The 24,368-nt window shown below is 38.6% G+C and overlaps 2 protein-coding genes across 2 annotated transcripts; both read right to left on the reverse strand.

The window, feature by feature from the left end:
* On the reverse strand, positions 1-6,610 carry LOC145467205 (3-galactosyl-N-acetylglucosaminide 4-alpha-L-fucosyltransferase FUT3-like; the record flags this gene model as incomplete). Its single annotated transcript, XM_081450761.1, has 2 exons — positions 1-721; positions 5,644-6,610. Coding segments are annotated over 2 exons (1,272 nt in total), but the record flags the coding sequence as incomplete, so codon positions are not given.
* Positions 6,611-9,583: 2,973 nt separating this feature from the next.
* Positions 9,584-14,003, reverse strand: LOC145467681 (3-galactosyl-N-acetylglucosaminide 4-alpha-L-fucosyltransferase FUT3-like). The gene has a single exon (XM_081451286.1). It carries the CDS (start codon positions 12,306-12,308, stop codon positions 11,073-11,075), a length of 1,236 nt encoding a protein of 411 aa, XP_081307412.1. The 5' UTR covers positions 12,309-14,003; the 3' UTR covers positions 9,584-11,072.
* Positions 14,004-24,368: the final 10,365 nt, after the last annotated feature.

Here is a 24,368-nt window from a genome sequence, read left to right on the forward strand (position 1 = left end):
CAAGTAAGCTTATTGACCACAATAAAAACAAATGAAAGAATTAGGGTATTTGAACACAAGAGTTACGCTTAGACAAGACAGGGGAAAACAAATTACTGGGGGACAACATGATGGACAACAATAACCTGGTAAGCGAGTTGAAAGGAAACTTCAGACCGTCACCCTACGCATAGCTTTCTTTTTTTGGCGGCATTTTGTTTCATCTTGTCGAGGCAACAAACAGCTTGCTTTACAATTCCGTCATCAACGCTCCCGGAGTCAGATCGTCGTGTGTAAACGGTTAGGAATCCAAATACCCCTTCAATGCAAACGCCTACGAAACCGAAGGCTCAATCTCCTCTAGTGTAAATATAGTCTCAGCCTCTGTTGACAATGCTCCTAACGCGCTCTTCGTCAAGCTTACATGATTCTTTACTTCACCTCTCTGAAATTTCGTAATAAATTTTTGCCTGTTTCGTTGGATCATGAAGGGCCTTGCACAGTTGGCATAACCAGAATTCGTACTTGACAACCTTGTATTTGGTTTTCCATTGAAAATACTGGTTATAGGCCGTGTCATTCTTATCCAGATACTTCAGATAATCTGCGAGATCTTTAACGGAATCAAAGTCGGCTGCGTTGATGAAAGAACCAGGAATTACCAGCTCGGGACTGTACTGTGCGCCTCCAAGGACAACGGGGACCAATCCTCGCTCAAGTGAATCTCTCCAGTAGACCAATACTTTTCATTTATGTAATCTAAAACATACTTTTCTCGAATGCGAGGTAGCACCAGGAATTAGCCCTGGAGTCAGACAATCAATCATATTTATCGTCCGACGGCAAAGTTTCTTTAACCATGTTTTAAGTAAAGTAAAAAAGCAAAAACTCATAAAGTAGCTTTAATTTTGTTTACCGTCCAGACTTTCCTCACAATCTGTTTTATGTTCGCTTTTGAATTTGGTGATTTGCAATGATTTTCATCACCTGGGCAACGGTATTTGCTTTCAGAAGAACGTCGAAAGCGAGCAAAGTCTGACTTTGCCATACATTATGTATCAGTTAGATGTAATAAGACTGAAATGAATAGACTTTCCTTTTTCCTGACGAAGAAACATTGATGAAGTCTACTATCTTCTTCAGTGTTTGTTCGTTCCTATACAATTTTCCTTGTTCATTTGTGTTTATTTCGATGACCAACATACTGCTTTCATCTCATTGTTATAATTTTTAACTGGAATTTATTCTACGATGTCAAGTCGTCTAGCAGAGGTATCCTGAGATATAAATCATGTTTGGTATAAGAATAAACGACAATATTTTCTTATTACTTTTACGTCGTTTACAAAAATGAGTTAGACAATATTTACATCAGAAACCGCACGCAGTGAGGCATATGTCGCCTTTAGTAACCCCCCTCGAAGCATCTCAAAACCGAGATAAAGTCAACAAAAGCAAAGCTAACGGCTGCTTAGAAAAAGCAAACACTGTGCGTCTTTCTTTTACTACGTGTTTCAAACTGAAATAAGCGCGTTTACTTGTAAACCTTGCACCTTTTTACACATAAAAAGCCCTTACCAAACCTTTACTTCTAACAAAGTTGGAGTAACACGTGAATTTCACGGAATGCAAATAAATAATGCTGGGGCGCTTTCATTTCAACGCAGAATTCCAGTTTGAATTTTCGGAAATTTCCAGTGACGACTGCAACAGTTTTTTCCGGTATTTCCTGAAAACAGGACAACCTTGCGAGGTGTACCAAAATTTTCGGACATTTCTTTCCACGAATTTCCGCTCCATTTTACTTTCCTCCTAGAATTTCCTGAATTTTCGGTTGAATGGTTCGCTTTTTGACAATTCAACAATTTCCGGATTTTCTGGAAGCCTTCCCAGGAAATCTTCTGACATTAGTCCGTGCTTGGAAATCATAATCATTTCATTTTTGTGGGAATCAGATAAATAAATTGAGCGCCTTGAAGATTCACACGCAGCTATAAAAACACTAAACTAGATAAATGATCAAGAGCGCTCGGTTTTACTCAGTTTTACAAGAGTGCAGTGTTTCAGATTTGGTTTTCTGTTAATTTTATAGTCATGATTCATTAAGTCAGATAAAATCTGAGAAATATGATACATTAAAAATAACTTACCTTTGGTATACCAACGAAAACTCCAGCTAAGTGAAATAAATCTGTATACTGGATATTACAAAATACTATATTAAGCTGAAATTTAATTGCAAAATGTCCCAAATTTACATTTCGCATCTTGGTAACGGCAATTGCTTTTAGAAGAATTACGGAAATGACTTTAATGAGACTAAAATGAATGAACTTTCCTTTTTTCTGACGAGGAAACATCGATGAAGTCTACTTCCTACTTAAGGGTTTCTTCGTTATACAATTTGTCTCGTTCATAATCATTTGTGTTTATTTAGATTATTTTAACACTACTTTTAGTAAATTATTATCATTTCTAAATAGAGTTTTTCCTACGATATTAAGTCTCGAACCAGATGTGTCCTAAGATATAAAACATGGTAAGTAAGGATAAAGGGCATTACAATTATTGGACGGGGTTGAGCTAAATTTTCTGACTTGACAGTGACGAGCAGATCAATTATTTGCTAAAGTCACGGCTAAGGCGAATAATTGATGTGCGAGACACTGACAAGTCAGGAAATCTTGCGATAACCGAGTTCAATAATGATGACGATGACGATGACGATGGCGATGACGATGACGATGGCGATGGCGATGGCGATGGCGATGGCGATGACGATGACGATGACGATGACGATGACGATGACGATGACGATGACGATGACGATGACGATGGCGATGACGATGACGATGACGATGGCGATGACGATGACGATGACGATGACGATGATGATGACGATGATGATGATGATAATAATTTATCCCTTTCATACTAATTAGTCTCCTTTCTTTGCTTAAATAGTTTTACCCTTTTTTGGTTTGCGCCTTCATCGTTAATTATTCTTGTTAACATCTCACTTTGTCATACTATTTATTGCATATTTCATTTTATTTCTCACTGTACAACTGACGACGGATGATGTCTCATCCGAAACATGTAGTTTAGTGCGAAACCATTCGCCTGCGGCTCGTGATTCCACAGCTACTTTGAAAATGTTATGACCCAATTTATCATCAATAAGAGGACAGACGTATAAAAAACTGACGTCAATTTGTTAAATAGAATAATAAGCAATCAGATTATGAGCTCGAGATTTCTATCACGTGATAGTTGACAACGGCGCAGCCCGAGTCAGCTATCACGCATAGATATCGAGAGCGAATAATCTTGTTTTACTAGAAATCTACTAGTCGTTCAAAACTTTATCTTAATACTCTTCACAGACACCTCGAAAACGCAAGTTACTCCAGCAATAATACTCGATAACTGCTCGTTAAAATACTCCGAGTAAATCGATTTATAGATTCACTGTGGGATTTCTCATAAGTACCCTTCTGAATCCACTTTTTCGCTCTATCGGGAACCTCGTTCCTAGGCTCTTGCCTGGGAACAAAGTTGTCTATCGGGTTGAAAAGCATCCTGGGCCTGATTCTCGACTACAACTGAGCGCCATCTTGGATTAGTGTAGGGAACTCGTGTGTGGCAACTTTGCAAGGGAATTACTGGGTGTTACGAGAGAGAAGAAGGGTGAAGATGCCTGTTAAGGTGAATCCAGCGATTCGGGTTCGTTGAAACCTTCCAGTTAAAGGCAACTTCAAATGATCATGACTTTCTCATGCTATGCATATATGCTATGTTCAGCAGCTTAACCTTCCTTAGTTTTAGTCCCGGGGTCCTAGTTTTTGTTGAATGTTATTCAGTTATTTCTGTTAGCTGTGCCTATTTCAATAAATTGTGTAGTGTGACAGGCTTTACGTGGAACGTAAAGAATTGCCTTCGAAGATCGGACTTGTGATCAATATACTTGGTCCTCAAGTCGATTAGCCCCAAGCCTGTTAGTCCCCAACCAGAAGTCGGTTAGCCCCCCCAAAATAATTGTCTTTTGAACTCAGTAAATACATTTGTTGGCAAGCGTGTGTTTTGATAGAGAAACAGGTCGTTTATCACCGAGTGTGGTCTGAGAAGAATTACAAGGAGCCCAAAGGTTCCAAACCATGAAATCATGGGTGCCCAGCACTTAAGTTTACATAAAAAAAGTAAGTTTTTCCAGTCGCCCAAAGGCAAAAGTTAGGCGCCTGTGGCACCCGGTTGTTTCTAGAGCACAACCCTGATTGTGTCTGACAAGAATGAAAACCAGGTAAACTTCAAGTACATGTACTCCTTTTTTGCCCAGCAAAAGTCTCCATGTTGTATTGTTAAAATGGACTTTTAAAAGTATATAATCTGCTCAACTATCAAACATTCTGGTTAGTCATGTGACTGAAGAATAATCGGCAGTTTTATTTGGGAGTTAATGGACTCAAGTTTGAATGATGACCTCTGGTTAATCATTGACGGCTAACAGGCTTGAGGCTAATAGGCTAGGATGCTAAAGGACTGGATACCAGCTTTAATACAAAACTCAACTTCAGGGTATACATGTATCATGCTGGCGCTTCAATGATGAATAATGATAAGAGATTTAAATCTATACCATATGTATTCATAAAATAGATGCAACATTATTTCATTATTCCACAGTTTTCAAGATATGCAGCTCTCTTGGTTGGCTTGGCATATGGATACAAAAGAAATGGTAAAACTACCGTTGTTGTTTAATGCTGGCATTACTACTTACAGTGGCAGTAGTGGCAATAGACAGCTACATGTATAAATTAATTTTATTACTTCCAAGGAATTTAGGTTGTGTGTTCTCAAATTTATCAGACAGGTTTATTTACTTGCAATTTTTGATGCTGTCAAAGCTGACTTATAGGGGCCCGCCTTGGTTACTTGAATAAGTGGTCATATCTAACATTGGTTGTTTACAAGACTGATTTTTATAAGGGGCCACAAAATAAAACATTAAAGGCTGATCACTAACCACGGAGCTTTAGCATAATACCCTTGTCTCAGGATAACACTTTTTTTCTGGCTGAAGCTAAGTCATCATGCACTTTAAAGTGTAAATGACAAATATATGTGTATTTATTTTTTTATTTGCATGATGAAAGGTACATGAGATCATGACATGGAAATTGTTTTATGTTATCAGATAGCTAAAGTGCAGGGGAAAAAAATGACATACGGTACATTTCTTTTCGATCTCCATGTCATGATAGAGTAGATTCCATGAAGCAATTAAAAATAACTGTCATATATACTTTTACAGAACAACTCAAGATTATGGCAATAAATGTGATCAAGTAGTTTCCACTTCGGTTAAAGTGCTGACTAATATTTAATTAGAATCTTTGAGTGGTTGTTTACATGTACAAGGGCTTTAAAAGGTAAAGAAAAGGGACAATTGGCAATTCCCAGTGGTCGGCAAGGTTATGGTTGTTTACAAGAGCATTTAATTTCCAAGTTTGGGCGACAATTATAACTGGGTTTCACTGCTCACTTAATATGAGTCAGAGTGTCCGTCTGTGAGTCCGTCCGTGAGTCTGTCTCGAGGCTCCAAGTGACAGGGGGTTTAACTTCATGTTGCAAGGGCTCTAACATCTTGTGCCGTCTCTCAGCCTCTCTTAATAATGTTCCAAATTCGATCTTCGTCAACTTTACACGATCCTTTAATTCCCCAAAACTCGGACATTTTGTGATAAATTTTGGGCGGTTTCGTTGGATCATGAAGGGCCGTGTCATTCTTATCCAGATACTTCAGATAATCTACCCGATCTTTAACGGATGCGTTGATGAAAGAACCAGGAATAACCAGCTCGGGACTGTACTGTGAGCCTCCAAGGACAACGGGGACCAATCCTCGCTCAAGTGAATTTCTCCAATACTTCTCTGTTATGTAATCTACACACAAACTATTCTCGAATGCGAGGTAGAACTTGTGGCGCTGAATCTCTTCAAGACATCCATCTCTCATATTATGAGGACATTTCCAAGTGTTATTTGATTCAAACATAGTCGCACATTTTCCATAGAGGCTTACTGGAATGTGTTTCATGAGTGCGCGGACGAAAGCGAATCTAAAACCATCTTCCTTACAGTGGTTGCTGACACCAAAAGTGGCCATTTTATCTTTTCCCTCAGCGTAGTTCACATTCTCGTCAGGTTGTTCCTCTAAGTCCTCGCCATCTGACTTATTTGGGATTTTCAATGTTGAATAAGATCCATAAGGGACAAAAAAGTCCGAATCTCGTCGATATGTTGCGGTCCAGTTATACACGCCGTCACCTTTGGGTGCTATTGAAAACTGCTGGAGACTTTCTTTGCAGTACAAGACCCACCTCTGTGCGGATGGCCTGTTGCTCTTTGCCTGTTGAACATTAAATTGGCTACTTGTTGCGGGCGAAACGGCGTGGACAAGTACAGCATCACTAAAGTTGCGTAAACTTTTATCAAAAGTGATTTGACATCTGTCTTCTTCGCATGGAGTGCCATCCCAATCTGTGAATTTGTAGTTCTTAGCTTCTTCAGCATTTCGTGGACCCCATGGCCCGCTTGGATATGGAGTGTAAACCAAAATTAGCTTTATGATTTAAAGTCTGAGTTTCTATTGTTGAGTGCTGTTGCCGTATTCGTATGGATAATCGAATGATGACGTGAAAATATAGAGGGGTTGCTGCCGGGATGAATCTAAAAACGTTCTCCGGCTAAATTCAATCTTTAATTCATATTGCTTATGATGACAATTCATATACTGCAAATAATACAAAGAAGTTGGTGTTATTTCTATGCAAGGGAAACCAAAATTATTCAGGTCAAAATAACGCAGAAGTTAAACAATCCTTCACAGGTAACCCAAGTTATGTTTTGCATTTCTGTAAAATTGGGTTTCTGTAAAGGCCGGCGTTCGTCTTTAAATACAATCACCATAGCAGGAAAAAAGAAAGAGAATGTGTCACCTTTGTGCTAGCCAGATCCCAGGCAACACCGCACTAACCGGAAGCTTAGTAACCGATATGATAATACATACTTCCTTTTGATCAATCGTGTCTTACCCTCAATAAAAGAGGTGTATATACTAAGATAGAAAAATCGAATTCACACAAAATTTGTCACATAAAAGTTTTTGGGAAACTATTTTCGAAAATACTTCCAAGGTAGATGCTTTGACCAAAAGGTATTTATCTTATGATAGCACGATGCTCTGAGACCACTTAATAAAGACTTTTGAAATAAGTCTAGAAATAATTTTTTTTTTTTAATTTTAGAACTCTCATTGTAGTTCGCTGTGTGTGGTATCACATGGCATTGACATCTCCGCCGAGAGAGTGCTCAAAAAAATTGCGTCCTGAGCTTTTCTTAATTTCAATTTTGCTTTCTTGTTTCGAGCGATATTTTGTTTTATTTTCATACTTATGTGAAATGACCACCTGAAGTTATTCGCAAATTGTCGGTGGCATGTGAGAAAGAGTGCTTAAGATATTGGAAGACACCTGAAGGCTGCTAATGTGAGAGAGTCTTCTGTGACCGAGGCAACCTTACTATCGGCTAGAACAGGTCAGTATAATCTTAATTGCAGTTTCTCTTTGAGTAGAAAAATATTTAAGCAGAGTAAAATTGTCGAGGAGTACTGAATCAGTGAATTCCATGTTTCCCAGGACAGCATCAGTTCGTGATAAAGGAAAATGTTAATTTTTTGGCGCTTAAAAATGTTTGGCAAATCTGTAAAAAGTTGATTTACCCCCTCTATTTTCCTCTTCACATGATTTTTTAGTCACTATTAAATGCTCGAGATAATTTTATATGAAATGTTATTTTCATTTTGGTTTTGTAGATGATAATATGTGATGCCACACACGAGAGCTGCATTAAAATATTGGAGCCAGCTCAGTTTCCATGTGAACCGCAATGAGAGTTCCCAAATTCCGAAAATATATATTCTTAGAATTATTTTGACGACACTGTCCTGTTCTGTGACACTTACTGCTACTGTAGATCAGCAACACTTAATGAGGATCTTGATTTTGTTGCTTCCTGGCTCCGTGATAACAGCCCATTCATGAACACGGAAAACACTGAGGCTTTGCTGTTTGGGACTCATGCTCAGCCTTCTGTAAGCGGGTTGGTTTACATTAAATCTGTATACCAATTCAATTTAGGAGTTTTATTTGGTAAGTATGTCTCGTAGAATGCATATATTTGAGTGGTCACACATTTGGGGAATGGAGTTCAATGTCAAAAAGTGTAAGGTTCTAAGAGTAGCACGAACTAAATGTACTTATGAGAGGGATTATTTTCTTGGAGGAACCAAGCTGGAGCGTGTTGCTGTTGAAAAAGATATCTGGGTATTTGGATCAGCCACGATTTAAGCTGGAATCATCACGTTGAAATTATCTCGTCCAGAGCTCAAAAGATGCTTAATTTGCTCCATAGGACATGTAAGGATATGACTGATATTAGAACTAAAAAATTACTTTACATTACTTGGGTGCGGTCACGTCTAGAATATGTCAGTGTGGTATGGTCGCCTTATACCAAAAGAAATATTACCAGCTCAGAACAAATTCAGCGCAGGGCCACGAGATTCATTCTCGGCAAGGAGTATTCTGAGCACGAACGCCTGAGTAAATTAAATTTATTACCTTTACGATATCGTAGGGAAATTCATGATCTCGTATTCTTTTTTAAATGTTTTAAGAATATGTATAATTTAGATATTTTAGACTTTGTATCGTTTCGAACTTGCAACAAGCCTTTGAGAAAGATCGATTATCTAACACTCAATGTCCCGTTTAGTCGCACAGAATCTTTTAAGAACTCATATTTTATACGGGTTTGTCGCTCATGGAATGAACGACCTCTTAACATCAGGGAGTCTAACACTTTGTCGGTCTTCCGCAAGAAATTGTTTGCTTATTTTTATGATAAGTTCAGTGCTAATTTTTTACCGTGATTATCTTATTTTTTGACATGAGTTTAGAGTAATTTTTAACTAGGTATACAATCATACAATGATACACTAAGGCGGCTTATATTAAGGAATCTTGTATTCTGTTTTAAGCTGTCCTCAAATTCAATGGATTGACTTGTTCAATGTAATGTAATTTGGAATTTGCATTAAAGATTAAAGATTAGAGATAAGTATATTATATCTAGAGCCCTGGTAAGAGACTGGAAATGTTAGGACGTGTTTTATTAGGAGAAATTACACATGGTATATTGGGCCAATCACAGAATACTGTGATGCTACTGTATGAATTGCCGTGGCGGAGTACGCCATAACACGTCGTTTAGAAAAATTACAAAGACGTTCTGTTTGAATGGTAACGAGATTAAACGAAATTGAATTTCTGAAATGGCCTGGCATGTATGTCAGCTTGTAGAAGGATACATCGAAGGTCATTGGACACAGTGTTACTGGACACAGTTTTTTTAATTTAAAAAGGGCTATATCATTTTTAGCCGTTGGTATATTTTTTAACTTCTTCATATAATCACACAAGCAGACAAGACAACATGCTATACTTACAGCGGGTTCGTAGAGAATTTCCAAATGCTCCCTTATTATAAACTGGCTGTAAAATTTTTAAAAGGCTTAGGCAATAGGATTATATTCTTAGCTCTTTTATATTTTAATGTCTCATTTTCATTGTTTTATTGTAAATAGATTTTTAGCTTTTTAAACTGAATATTGTCCAAGAGTCTTAAAAGCCTTTGTCTGTAATTTTTTTATTGAGGCCACCCTGATAGACTTTAAATAAAGGTGTCTTTCAGCCTGTCTGTCGGCTGGTCGGTCTTTCTGTGTGTTGATTAATATTGATCGGTCTGTCTCTTTGTCTGTCGGGTTGGTCGGTTGGTGTGTCTGCTTTTCTTGTTAGCACAGGAAGAGGAGGATATTTTGCTCTGTGCAGTGTGCAGATTAGGAAGTAGATTAAATAAGTGGACATGAGATTAAAGCGAGTGAGAAGTCGTTTTGCTTGCAAAATGTTTGAAATATTACGTTGCTTGTTTTTAGAAAGTGGAAGTTGCTGATTCCTGTTTGGATAGATGGGAACTTTTAATATAAAATCTTTTCATAATAACTAAACGCCTTTGAGAATATACTGTTAGCTTTACGGCTGTAACAAGACTGAAATTAGAATGCCTAATCGTCATAGGCGTGCGAGCTGTGGGGGGAAGGGGTGAGGGAGGCTGCACCCCCAGCTACAGAAGTTATGTGATTTTTCGGGCAAAATGCTAATGATTCGGGCAACGACACGTGAGAGAAAACATTACTAAATAATGCTGTTGGCGTGATTTCCAAAACTCGTTAATAATAAAGTTTCTAGTTAGTTACTTTTCTTACGTTTTAGATTTTACTCGGATTGAGACTGTTGTTAGAGTATGATTGATTGATTGATTGATTATGCAAGCTTTGAATAGAACTATTTTTGGAATTATAGCGGTTTCATTAGCTGTGGGAATTGTGAACGTTTTTGTTTTTCATGCAATTTGAGTGCGTTTGCATCCCGATTTAAACACTCACTCATTCAGGTATTGCCTAAATTTTTCGGGCAAGAAGGTTACGCCTCCCGCCAAGTGCGAAGGTGCCCGTACGCCTATGCTAATTGCGTTACAGCGCTCTTAGCTCGTGGGAGAAAGAAATGTTTCCTGGGATATCTCGTTTGTTTGACTTACTTGGAGAGAGAACAGATCAGTTTGAAGATGCTTTCTATGACAGTAGCAGCAACTAGAATGGCAATAACTTTACTACCAATTTACTTCTATTTTACAATCTCAATCTAACCAAACGATATTAGAAAATAAATTGTAGCGAAGATGCCGTGCATCTGCCGTGGACTTAAATCGGGAGTGAATACACACTTACTAAGCCAGACTAGATGTAGTCTTTCCACGCCATACCGTAAAACATAAACTGTTCGGTAAGATATTCTAACAAATCCGCAATGTTCATTTACATTTAACGATCCGTCTGTCCATCCGTGAGTCTGTTGGTGAGTTCGTCGATCCGTGAGTCCGTCTCGAGGTACCAAGTGACAGGGGCTCTACCTTCAGCCTTTGTTGATAATGTTCCAAACTCGATCTTCGTTAAGTTGGCACGATCCGCCATATCTCCCCCAATATTCGGACATTTTGTGATAAATTTTGGGTGGTTTCGTTGGATCATGAAGGGCCTTGCACAGTTGGCATAACCAGAATTCGTACTTGACAACCTTGTATTTGGTTTTCCATTGAAAATACTGGTTATAGGCCGTGTCATTCTTATCCAGATACTTCAGATAATCTGCGAGATCTTTAACGGAATCAAAGTCGGCTGCGTTGATGAAAGAACCAGGAATTACCAGCTCGGGACTGTACTGTGCGCCTCCAAGGACAACGGGGACCAATCCTCGCTCAAGTGAATTTCTCCAATACTTCTCTGTTATGTAATCTATACACAAACTATTCTCGAATGCGAGGTAGAACTTGTGGCGCTGAATCTCTTCAAGACATCCATCTCTCATATTATGTGGACATTTCCAGGTGTTATTTGATTCAAACATAGTTGCACATTTTCCATAGAGGCTTACTGGAATGTGTTTCATGAGTGCGCGGACGAAAGCGAATCTAAAACCATCTTCCTTACAGTGGTTGCTGACACCAAAAGTGGCCATTTTATCTTTTCGCTTTGCATAGTTCACATTCTCGTCAGCTTGTTCCTCAAAGTCCTCGCCATCTGACTTCTTTGGGATTTTCAATGTTGAATAAGATCCATAAGGGACAAAAAAGTCCAAATCTCGTCGATATGTTGCGGTCCAGTTATACACGCCGTCAGCTTTGGGTGCCATTGAAAACTGCTGGGGACTTTCTTTCGTGTAGAAGACCCACCTCTGTGCGGATGGCCTGTTCCTCTTTGCCAGTTCAACATTCCAGTCGCGGCTTGACGCAGCACCAAAGGCGTGTACGAGCACAGCATCACTAAAGTTGCGTAAACGTTTATCAAAAGTGATTTGACATCTGTCTTCTTCGCATGGAGTGCCATCCCAATCTGTGAATTTGTAGTTCTTAGCTTCTTCAGCATTTCGGGGACCCCATGGCTCGCTTGGAAGTGGAGTGTAAACCAAAATCAGCTTTATTTGATTTAACTTGGAGGTTTTAACACGACGAGATTGTTCATCCTGTGTATGATAGAATATTCGATAAAATGCTAAGGCCATCAAGAATGTGCCCAAACAAATCCGGATGTTTCTCTTTTGTCTCTTTCTCAGAACAAAGAAGGACGTTAGTTTCCTTTCAGCTAGATCCATGTTTTTTAAAGTCTTGCTTTACTTTCCTTTAATCCTGTAAATTGAAAGTCGAGAGTTATGATTAAAAAGCTGATTTTGTTTTGTTTAGTATTCCTACTGTGTTCATAGCAAAATGAAATGTGTCCCCAACATACCAGACTGTGAAAGCAAACAATCTGTCATAAGACCTCTAGCTAGAAACTCGCTGAATGTCAATGATTGCTGGGCAGCAGTAATAGCCTACATAAGAATTCCGGAAACAGTAAGCAGGGTCTGAAATTTTCAGATGCATTTGATAGTTGGATCTAATGAAACAGAAATGTGAAGGAGTTTTCCTTTATCTTTGGGGAAGAAACGTTCAATTTTCTTATCACCTTACGTCAGTGTTTCCGTCCCTGTGCTATTTGCATTGTTCATTATAACAACGCCATCTACGTTTTTATGATTTTTAACTCGAGTCCTATCCTGCGATGTGAAAGCAGAGTAATCTAAAACTAGGACTGTAAAAGGGGGGAAAAGTCGTGAATGGAATATTTTTTCCCTTGGTTGTTGAGTGAAATTTTTAAGTCACTTTTGATTTGCGGTTTACGACACGTACAAAACGTTATTTTTGCCTCTCCATCTATCTTTTTAATTAAAGCTTATTCCTTGCATATGATCCATTGTATCATTTTTCTTTTGTCGGGACTCGATTCTACGGGCATTGACACTTGAACATTTTATGACCGTTGACGGTCATCGCGGAAGAACAATTAGTGTATTTCCCAGTGAAAATCAGAAGGCGGAAGTTTCTAACCGGTAGACTTTTGAAGTGATCTGTTCTTTTGGCGGCAGGATCTTTGCTGAGGTTGCGATGATTGGCTTGGATGCTATAATAGCTCAGCCGAAGTTGAAAATTCTTGATGTTTTCAATCACGTTTAACCCTCAAGTTTGAGCTTTAGTCACTTTAGGTTTGTGTTGTCTAAGGCCTTGACACCAAGTCTAGAGGTTACGAGGGACAACAAAAAACGTAGTCGCTACAATAATACGGGAATGCTTGACGAAAATTGATTATTTTAAAGCGGCAGCTAGCGCACCTATCTAGGACGAATTCGGCTAACTACGCAGACCTCCGCGATATTTGACAATCAAGCTTTCTTTCTTTCCCTCCGTGGCGAACACTGGTTAAGATTTCTATTATCAACAGTAAACCATCCTTTTGTAAAGAATGGTTTCCTGTACCCTGGGAGCAGAGTCACCTTCGATCTTCCTAGACAAATCGGGAAGATCGAAGGAGACTGTGCTCGCAGGGTAGGTTTCCTGTTGATAATAGAATCTTTGATTGACTGCCACCTTTGAAACTCTCTGAACCTTCAATTTTGACTCTTACCAACATTGGATGGAGAAACACTGTCTTTCTACAGTGGAGCAGCTGATTCCGTTTTGTTATCAAATGAACGGCAAGTGTTCTGGCGGCACAGTGTTCATTGAAGTTGATGGGTTTCAGCGTGGGAGGTCCTATTTGTTCGTACATTTGTGCCGGTTGCGGGCAGGCGCAATAGAACCTCCGCTGCTCGGTTGTTCGACACTACGCATCTAATTTGGGATACCCCTGCACTATCTGCATCATGTCACTTTACGTGCCGTTTTCTTTAATTTGCTGGTGGCTTCCACACTGGGCTGCTACAGCAAACAAGAACGGAAATTATACTTCCTCACTTTTAAATTAAAAACAGTGAACCTAAATTAAGATAAGGCAAACTAATTAGGAAGTTAAAAATGAAAAACTTAAATTTAAACTTTCATCTTTTTTCCAAAATTGTGACTGTTATGTTTGAGAAAGTGCCACTAAGGAATATCGTCCATTGAATAGAAACTACAAAAAAGAAAAAAACTATTTCTAGTTTGATCAGCTTACATGTAGAAAACTCAAGGAAATTAAAAACTTGAGAACAAAATGAAACTACTTCAACAGATGTAGTGGTATACAATAGCCGGCAGTGTTCAAAATATCATTTTCAAACAATAAAATGAAATTTCTATTTTTTTTTAATTGGAAACGAACTACTGTTGGCTTTTACACAAAACAAACAAACACCTAGGTAACACAACAATTGTAAGGATAAGACTAGCGGGTAGAAAAGAAAACATGAACTGACTTCACAGACTAAGAAACAATAAACACGGGGAATAGCACGGGGGAAATAACAGCCCTCGCTTTTTTCCCGACCCCCTCACAAAGCCACAACGAAGTACTCTAACTTTATCTTGTATGCCATTATATTTGCAATTACTGTATTCTAGGTAGTTGGTATATGTTCTGCGACCCGGAGGTCTCGATTGAAGGGGGTGGAATGTAATTAAGTAGCTAATTTCCTTGAGTTTTATACTCGTAATGAAACTTGACAGCTGAACATATAATATAAATAGTTTTATTAGTTTGTATTCAAGGGATAATTTTATTGCAGGCATTTACCCAAACATAGCACCACAATTTTCTACGTTTGTCTAGTTTTTGTTTAACTTCGCTATTTCTAATCGTCCTTATTTTGTTCTAAATGGGAAAGTGTTTGTCATGTTTTAAGATAGTTAGTGACAAAGACCTGTACGATATATATGAAAGCGAGCGGATCTTGTAAAGTTTTTTGGATTATAATCTTGAAAAGTAAACGCCGTTGTAATTTCTCCTCCTTGATGAAATCGTGAGGCGTTTCCGTTGCCGCCGGCCAAGTGGTACTGTCCAGAGGTACTTTTTCTCTGAGTTTTTAGAGCGCTCCTACTTAGGACAGGTAGAGTAAAAGTAGAGTGTCCACTTAAACGAAAGTACAGTCCCCAACAGAAACACCTATCGTCGCCAACGAAAATTCTGCCCCTTTAAATGAAAAGTATTCATCTCGCGAATTGAAATATTTTCAAGCTTTTTAAAAAAGGTCACCTCTTTAGTTTCGTGTTAATTTGGTCACACCGGCGAATCGCATCTCTATCTGTTATGTGTCTGCAGCTGCTACATGCGAATGACGCAAGTGTTCAAGATAGTAGCTACCTTTACAAGAATGCGAAGATCCAGCAAGATTAGTTCCCTAACCACAGCCATGGCCCAGCAAGTCAGAGATCTTAAATTTGTGGCGCTATTAAGGTAACCTACCCGAGCTACGCAGAAAAATTGCACCTGAAGCTCACCAAATAACGCGAGGAATTGGCCCACCATACACACTGTGTGAGTAAATGAAGCTAGAAAATCATATTGATGGTGTGATGGCAAGGTTTTTCAGTTTTGTGTTTTCTGACATGCTGTCCCTTGTGATGTTGATTTGACAAGTGTAATTATATTCACGTGTCAAGACAATAGAGGAGATGCTATTTTAACTTACACGTGTATAATCACAATGCGAGTCGCTGGCTTGATAACGTTTGATCCGGCGTTCTGTTATTTCGCGGTAGAAGAAGAACGCCTGGCCTGATCGTAGGCTACGAAGAAAATACCCAATTTTTAGCTTTAAGTGCTTATATCTCAAACACGGCACGGTGAAACCAATTTTTTTATTATAGAATTTCGATAGTAGTGATAAGATGTAACTTTTGGCAAAGTTTAAAAAAAGATTCTGTACATGGGGTTAAGAGCCACCTTAAATTTTCGAAAATTGAACAAAAATTAGAGACGTTTTATGTAAGCCATTCTGTTGCTATGGTAACCTATTATGTCACGAAAATGATAACAGCGTGCTCACCAATGATCACCAATATTGTGGCATCAACTGATAAAGGGTGGCTATAATGACCCATCAAAAACTGTTCTAAGCCACCTTAAATTGCTATGTTCACTCGTTAATTGAAGAGTGTAACGAGCTCCTTAAAGAAAATAGAAGAAGCAAATGATTTTAACATTATTAGACATAAATGGCGAAGGCTTTTTAATACAAATTGAAGTATTTTAGCTTTGAATTGTATTAAATTGTATTTATCACATTTTTATCACAGTTAGATTGTGGGTATTAATATTTTTAAGTAGGGAACGTTCTCGATAGGCAAAACCTTTGAGCTATCCTTTTATGTTTTCTCACATATTAAGCTTTGATTGGTTAATTGATTGATTGATTGATTGATTGATTTACTGACTGACTAGCTGATTGATTGATTCTTTGATACCCACCCGGTTAACAAGAAAATTCCATAGATATTCACTGGTATACAATATTAGTCTTATTTCATACTTACTAAGATTTTCGGATAGAATCGATCGCATGAAAAACTCATACGGAGATTTCTTCATCCAATCACAATCGCGAAACGACTTCCTCATACGTGGGAAAAGCGTTTCATCCAATCAGAAGTCAGCTGTCAAAGTGAATAAGTCATTTCGCAACGAACTTACGTAACGCGTTCGCGTTGTTGTTGGCGCCTCTTCAATCTTCATTCACAGAAGTTTGTAGAGTTTCCACAAGTTTACTCCAGCTTTCTCGCAAATTAGCTATAAACCACAGGCAATGGCGGAAAGTTCGAACAGGTTTATCGCTTTACTGAGATAAACCCATTAAAAGGTACATCCAGTAACAGCAGATCAAAAAGACTCGAGCAAAAACCCGAGCAAGAAAAGTTTTGAAGAAGGCAAATATGCCGTTAGCATTATCGACGACAAAGAGTTAAGCAAGCAAGGAAATGTCGGGAAGCTCGAAGCCGACAAATATCATACATTTCTCCACCATATCATAATAGCGGAGCTCAAGCGGAGCCCCATACTCATATAGAACTCAAGTAAATTAAGGCAAGGGCCTCCAGTTATTCATCCGGAAAGTTAGGGGGTAGTGTATCTTTTGAAGCTTTAGTTGTAGCAGCATGAAACTTTGCCAGGTCAAAAGGTTGACAGTTTGTGTCAATTTGGAATGTCGAAAATATGCAAATTAGGTCACGTGGTCTCTTCAAACCAAATAATCTCTTTTGTTAAATGGGAACACTTTTCTTATGTCCTTAAACTTTGATGTTAGTTTCATGAGTTTAGGGTCATTAGATACATCGTTTCTGCGCTTGGAAAAGTTAAGATACGCAAATAGGAACTTTTAAAAAGACAAATCACTTTTATTGGGGGACTGGGTACTAGTAGAAGAAACCGTTTATTTCCAGAAATAATGAACTATTCAACAATTGCCAAGCACAGTTCCTTTGCTGTTGTCATTAGGACTTGTCCCGTACCAGTTCTGTTGAAACCTTCTTTTTGCAAACTGTTCCCATTTTTGCTTAAAGATTTTCCACGTTTTTTTGGCCGTATCAGGTCACGTGACCTAATTTGCATAAGTTTGACAGGTCAAAAATAATCACTTCAGAAGATGTATTTGTCTCCCAAAAGTTTATGTTGTTATGAACCAAGCCTCAGAACGTAGACCACCCCCTAACTGTTTTCAGGAAAATAATTGCTGACCCATGGCTTAATTTTCCTGAGAAAAGAAAAGAAAACCCATGAGTTGATTTTCTCATGGTTATCATGGCTAGCGGTATTGCTCATAGGCGCGTACGCAGGACGGCGGCGACGGAGTCGCGCAACATGGCGGCCATACTCCAAATAATAGGTTGACAGAGCCACGCAGCCTATGATCAATTGATCATAGGCTGCGTGGCTCTGACCACAATAAAAACAAATGAAAGAATTAGGGTATTTGAACACAAGAGTTACGCTTAGAGAAGACAGGGGAAAACACATTCTTGGGGGACAACATGATGGACAACAATAGCCTGGTAAGCGAGTTGAAAGGAAACTTCAGACCGTCACCCTACGCATAGCTTTCTTTTTTTTTGCGGCATTTTGTTTCATCTTGTCGAGGCAACAAACAGCTTGCTTAACAATTCCATAATCGATGCTCCCGGAGTCAGATCGTCGTGTATAAACGGTTAGGAATCTAAAGCAAACGCCTACGAAACCGAGGGCTCAATCTCTTCTGGTGTAAACCTAGTCTCAGCCTCTGTTGACAATGCTCCTAACGCGCTCTTGGTCGAGTTTACATGATTCCTTAATTCACCAAAACTCTGAAATTTCGTAATAAATTTTTTGCCTGTTTCGTTGGATTATTTCGCTCCTTTTTGGCCGGTCGACATTTACGTTGCATTGGTGACCGGTCAAAACCCCTTGACTAGCAGCGGAAACATTGACCCAGGATTGATTCTAGTGGTCGCAGAGGCCACAAGATAGCCATTGAGTTGTCTACTTACGGTCGCGTCATTGTGCATCGTGTCGGTTGGAAGCATACCATGCAAATGTCTTGAGTCGTTTACCGGCGTAAATAATGAACAACGTCCAAGATGATGCGATCGACCCTAACATCTCACAGCTGAGGAACTGGACTGAGCATGGAAAGGAACTCCGAGCATCTACTGTGATGGGCAAGGGAAGTGATCTGTGTAAATTGTATGAGCAGTATGATCGTTGTAGCCTGAGAGATGGAGTGGTTTATCGGAGATGGAAGCCCGCAAATAACGTTATATGGCAGTGGCAATTAGTTCTCCCAAAGTCGATGCGTGAAAACGCCATCCACTCCTTACACGATAAATCTAGTCTTTTGTATCATACGAAAACCACAGAGTGAAAGATCGATATTCCTGGGTACGGATGTATATCTAGATGCGAAAGAATGGCGCATGAAACATGGTGTAAGAAGTGCAAAAAATACTATGCTGTACCAAATCTTGAAGCTCTACTTCAACCACCAGACCACGTGGGCATGTCCCGGTAGACTGATGCCCTACACAGGGCTCGCCGCTTTTTTTTGCTAAAACATTTTTCCCAAATTAAAATCTGCTTATTCAAACAAAAAAGCTGGTTAAGTCTCATCTTCCGTGCAAGTTAAGTCGCAATGTAAAGCAAAGCGAAGCCCGATCTTGCTTTCTTCCTCGCATGAAAAGATTAATCAGGGCTTTTAAAAATATCCTGTAACGTCTTGGGGCTGTGAAAGGATACTATTCAGAATGTCAAATTCCTTGCGACAACCTCGTTGTAAAAGGGAACGCTTTTGTTATTTTTTTTTTGATTTATTGTTTGTTTGGTTACTTGAGAGAATCATCCGCCAGACTAGCTCGTAAATATCTTAAATGACGATAGCTGCAGCCACGAGAAGGGCAACAACTTAATTTACTACTACTTGCAAACTTCTAATCTAAGCGAAATTAGAGAAATAGAAACGAAGATACAAATTCTGTGTACTAAATCAAGGAGTGAACACAGCCTAAGTATTTAAGACTACGATATATACTCAATATGCAATGCAGTCTTCCTCCACCTTACCATAAAACCCAAATTCTTCTCTAATATATTATTAGAAAATCCCGAATGTGCATTTGAATTCACTACGTCTGTTTGTTCGCCCGTCCGTCCGTGAGTTCCTCCGTGAGTTCGCCTGTGATTCCGTCTTCGGGCTCCAAGTAACAAGGGCTCCAAGTTCACGCGCCGTCTTTCAGCCTTTGTTGATAATGTTCCAAACTCGATCTTCGTTAAGTTGGCACGATCCGCCATATCTTCCCCAATACTCAGACATTTTGTGATAAATTTTGGGTGGTTTCGTTGGATCATGAAGGGCTTTACACAGTTGGCATAACCAGAATTCGTACTTGACAACCTTGTATTTGGTTTTCCATTGAAAATACTGGTTATAGGCCGTTTCATTCTTATCCAGATACTTCAGATAATTTTCGAGATCTTTGACGGAATCAAAGTCGACTGCGCTGATGAAAGAACCAGGAATTACCAGCTCAGGACTGTACTGTGCGCCTCCAAGAACAGCGGGGACCAATCCTCGCTCAAGTGAATTTCTCCAACAGACCAATACTTCTCATTTATGTAATCTACACACATACTTTTCTCGAATGCGAGGTAGAACTTTCACCAGGAAGTAGCCCTGGAGCCAGACAGTCAATCATATTTATCGTCCGCCGGCAAAGTTTCTTTAACCATGTTTTAAGTAACGTAAAAAAGCAAAAACTCATAAAGTAGCTTTAATTTTGTTTACCGTCCAGACTTTCCTCACAATCTGTTTTATGTTCGCTTTTAAATTTGGTGATTTGCAATTATTTTATCATCACCAGGGCAACGGTATTTGCGTTCAGAAGAACGTCGAAAGCGAGCAAAGTCTGACTTTGCCATACATTATGTATCAGTTAGATGTAATAAGACTGAAATGAATAGATTTTCCTTTTTCGTGACGAAGAAACATTGATGAAGTCTGTTACCTTCTTCAGTGTTTGTTCGTTCCTAAACAATTTTCCTTGTTCATTTGTGTTTATTTAGATGACCAACATACTGCTTTCATCTCATTGTTATAATTTTTAACTGGAATTTATTCTACGATGTCAAGTCGTCTAGCAGAGGTATCCTGAGATATGAATCATGTTTGGTATAAGAATAAACGACAATATTTTCTTATTACTTTTGCGTCGTTTACAAAAATGAGTTAGACAATATTTACATCAGAAACCGCACGCAGTGAGGCATATGTCGCCTTTAGTAACCCCCCTCGAAGCATCTCAAAACCGAGATAAAGTCAACAAAAGCAAAGCTAACGGCTGCTTAGGAAAGCAAACACTGTGCGTCTTTCTTTTATTACGTGTTTCAAACTGAAATAAGCGCGTTTACTTGTAAACCTTGCACCTTTTTACACATAAAAAGCCCTTACCAAACCTTTACTTCTAACAAAGTTGGAGTAACACGTGAATTTCACGGAATGCAAATAAATAATGCCGGGGCGCTTTCATTTCAACCCAGAATTCCAGTTTGAATTTTCGGAAATTTCCAGTGACGACTGCAACAGTTTTTTCCGGTATTTCCTGAAGACAGGACAACCTTGCGAGGTGTACCAAAATTTTCGGACATTTCTTTCCACGAATTTCCGCTCCATTTTACTTTCCCCCTATAATTTCCGGAAATTTCAGTTCAATGGTTCGAAAATTCAACAATTTCCTAATTTTCTGGAAGCCTTCCCAGGAAATTTTCTGACATTAGTCCCTGCTTGGAAATCATAATCATTTCATTTTTGTGCGAATCAGATAAATATATCGAGCGCCTTGAAGATTCACACGCAGCTATAAAAACACTAAACTAGATAAATGATCAAGAGCGCTCGGTTTTACTCAGTTTTACAAGAGTGCAGTGTTCCAGATTTGGTTTTCTGTTAATTTTATAGTCATGATTCATTAAGTCAGATAAAATCTGAGAAATATGATACATTAAAAGTAACTCACCCTTGGTATACCAACGAAAACTCCAGCTAAGTGAAATAAATCTGTATACTGAATATTATAAAATACTAACTATATTAAGCTGAAATTTAATTGCAAAATGTCCCAAATTTACATTTCGCATCTTGGCAACGGCAATTGCCTTTAGAAGAATTACGGAAATGACTTTAATGAGACTAAAATGAATGAACTTTCCTTTTTTCTGACGAGGAAACATCGATGAAGTCTACTTCCTATTTAAGAGTTTGTTCGTTATACAATTTGTCTCGTTCATAATCATTTGTGTTTATTTAGATTATTTTAACACTACTTTTAGTAAATTATTATCATTTCTAAATAGAGTTTTTCCTACGATATTAAGTCTCGAACCAGATGTGTCCTAAGATATAAAACATGGTAAGTAAGGATAAAGGGCATTACAATTATTGGACGGGGCTGAGCTAAATTTTCTGACTTGACAGTGACGAGGAGATCAATTATTTGCTAAAGTCACAGCCAAGCAAATAATTGATGTGCGAGACACTGACAAGTCAGGAAATCTTGCGATAACCGAGTTCAATAATGATGATGATGATGATGATGATAATAATGATAATAATGATAATTATGATAGTAATGATAATAATAATAATGATAATAATAATAATAATAATAATAATAATTTATCCCTTTCATACTAATTAGTCTCCTTTCTTTGCTTAAATAGTTTTACCCTTTTTTTTGGTTCGCGCCTTCATCCTTAAAGTGCACCTAACCCCCAAATTTTTTTTTCGCTAAAACGAATCTAGACTTTATTCGAAGCATTTGGGCGAAGAAATTTTTGAATTTGGTTGAATCCTCGATTTTCTATGCCCTTTCAAAGTCGCGCTTGAAGGTTTCACGACCGCGTTTTAGGGAGTCTGGGGCGGCGGTACCTGATGACGTCTACCCAGGAACCAAACACAATGGCGCCTCAGTCAACTCTCTGTATTTGCTCGAGAAAATGGAACACAAAACTAATCGTTCCGATGTATTTTGGGACTAAAACGTCCAAGTTTTGTCTCAGAATCATTTCTTTTTCGTCACTGGAGTCAGAGTTAAGTTTCGATTCGGAAGATTCCGAAATAAACTTCGATCGAGCACGTTCGACAACTGTGAACTCACTGCTTAAGAGCTTTGAGAGCAATTTACAATATTTCAAGCGACGAAGGGGAAGACTTCTTTGCGGACGAGTTGCTTGTATATTAGGAATGGAAAGCTAGATACGAAGTGGAGGAGCAGGCAAACGAAAAGCAGGAAAGAAAACTCAAGGACTGCTTTGGATGGTAATTTCGTCAACTAAACATAAGATTCCCACGCGTGTTTATAGCCCGTTTACATTTGTCCTTAGCAAGAATGTATTTTATCAAGGTGTGATTGTTCTGTTAAATCCAGCTTGTGTTTTACTTTCAGTTGAATGCTTCATGTTTATAAGAGCGACGTACGTGTCGCAGTTTTCGAGACTTGATGACCTCCAAAACATTGGCTTCGATCGATTGAAAATCGTATTGTTTGGACCTGTATTTTTGAAGCTGCGGGAAGCAAGGCGGAAGGAAACATTTCATACAATTACCGATTTCACATTGTCACACGTTTTAAGTCGTAACTCCAAATAACCAATGTAAATTGTTCTCAAAGTTTGCAGCGAAATTCGTCGGATAAGCGAAAAGGATGTGTTCCCTAAGCGGTCCGCACATGTTACGCGGTCATATTTTCGACGCTATATCACAGAATCTTTGTCGCACTGCTGATTTCCAAACCTTCGAAAAACTTTGTGAGTCTAATAATTTTGTTATCATGTAATTCTAAAGAATCAATCTTCGACTTTCATCTAAATCGAAAGAGAAATAAGTGTTGGTTAGCGGCGTACAGTTGCGATCTATTTCCATATCAGCATAACGCTTCTTGATCATGATCGGATCACACAACTTTGTATGTTATAAATACTGCGGGATTGGAAGATATAGGTTGTAGGTAGTATTTCTACAGATTGCTGGTTAGCTTTAAGCAGAAAATTTATGAAAATAGCGTTCGAAAGTCTGCGGAACAAATTCCAGTGAGAGTTCTTCAATGGTTCTCACAGATTCAGTTCGCTTGTTTCGGTTCGACAAAATCAACCATCGTTTACGTCTTTGTTGCACCATTAGCCGATCATCGTCAGTTAATTGTACAGTATATCTTTCTTTAAATCTGGAATATTGCTGCAACAGTCGATAGCACCTCTGGAAGGCGTTTCTGCGCACTTTTCGAATGTGTATTGCACCATCCTGAAGGAAATGAGAGGACGTGAGATATCCAACCTTCCTGGGTAGACGTCACAAGAGCCGCTAGACCCATTCTCCTCAAACTCGGTCGTGAAACAAAATGGCGGTGTTTTGGAGCTATTTTCGAGATTTCGTCGGGGCACAGAAAATCGAGGATTTAACGGAATCCAAAAATTTTTTCGCAGAACTATTTCAAATAACAAGGAGATTCGTTTTAGCGAAAAAAATTTTTTGGGGTTAGGTGCACTTTAATTATTTTTGTTAACATCTCACTTTGTCATACTATTTATTGCATTTTTCATTTTATTTCTCACTGTACAACTGACGATTGATGATGTCTCATCCAAAACATGTAGTTTAGTACGGAACCATTTGCCTGCTTCTCGTGATTCCATAGCCACATTTATCATCAATAAGAGAACAGACGTATAAAAAACTCAATAGCCAATAGCAAGTTGAAATGCAAATGCAAATGCAAGTTGAAGAAATATTTATTTGCGAATAAAACCAAAGAAAGCGTCACGCTCGATTGCGCCAATTTCGCTACTCGAGGACTATTACTAATAGTCCTCTAGTAGCGTAGCCAATTAAAATGTAGGATTTGCA

Source organism: Orbicella franksi, chromosome 2 (genome assembly GCF_964199315.1).
Source record: "Orbicella franksi chromosome 2, jaOrbFran1.1, whole genome shotgun sequence".
Classification (NCBI taxonomy): Eukaryota; Metazoa; Cnidaria; class Anthozoa; order Scleractinia; family Merulinidae; genus Orbicella; species Orbicella franksi.

Excerpts from the sequence above, each read along its gene's own strand:
- LOC145467681 (XM_081451286.1), bottom strand. The coding sequence starts at position 12,308 with ATGGATCTAGCTGAAAGGAAACTAACGTCCTTCTTTGTTCTGAGAAAG.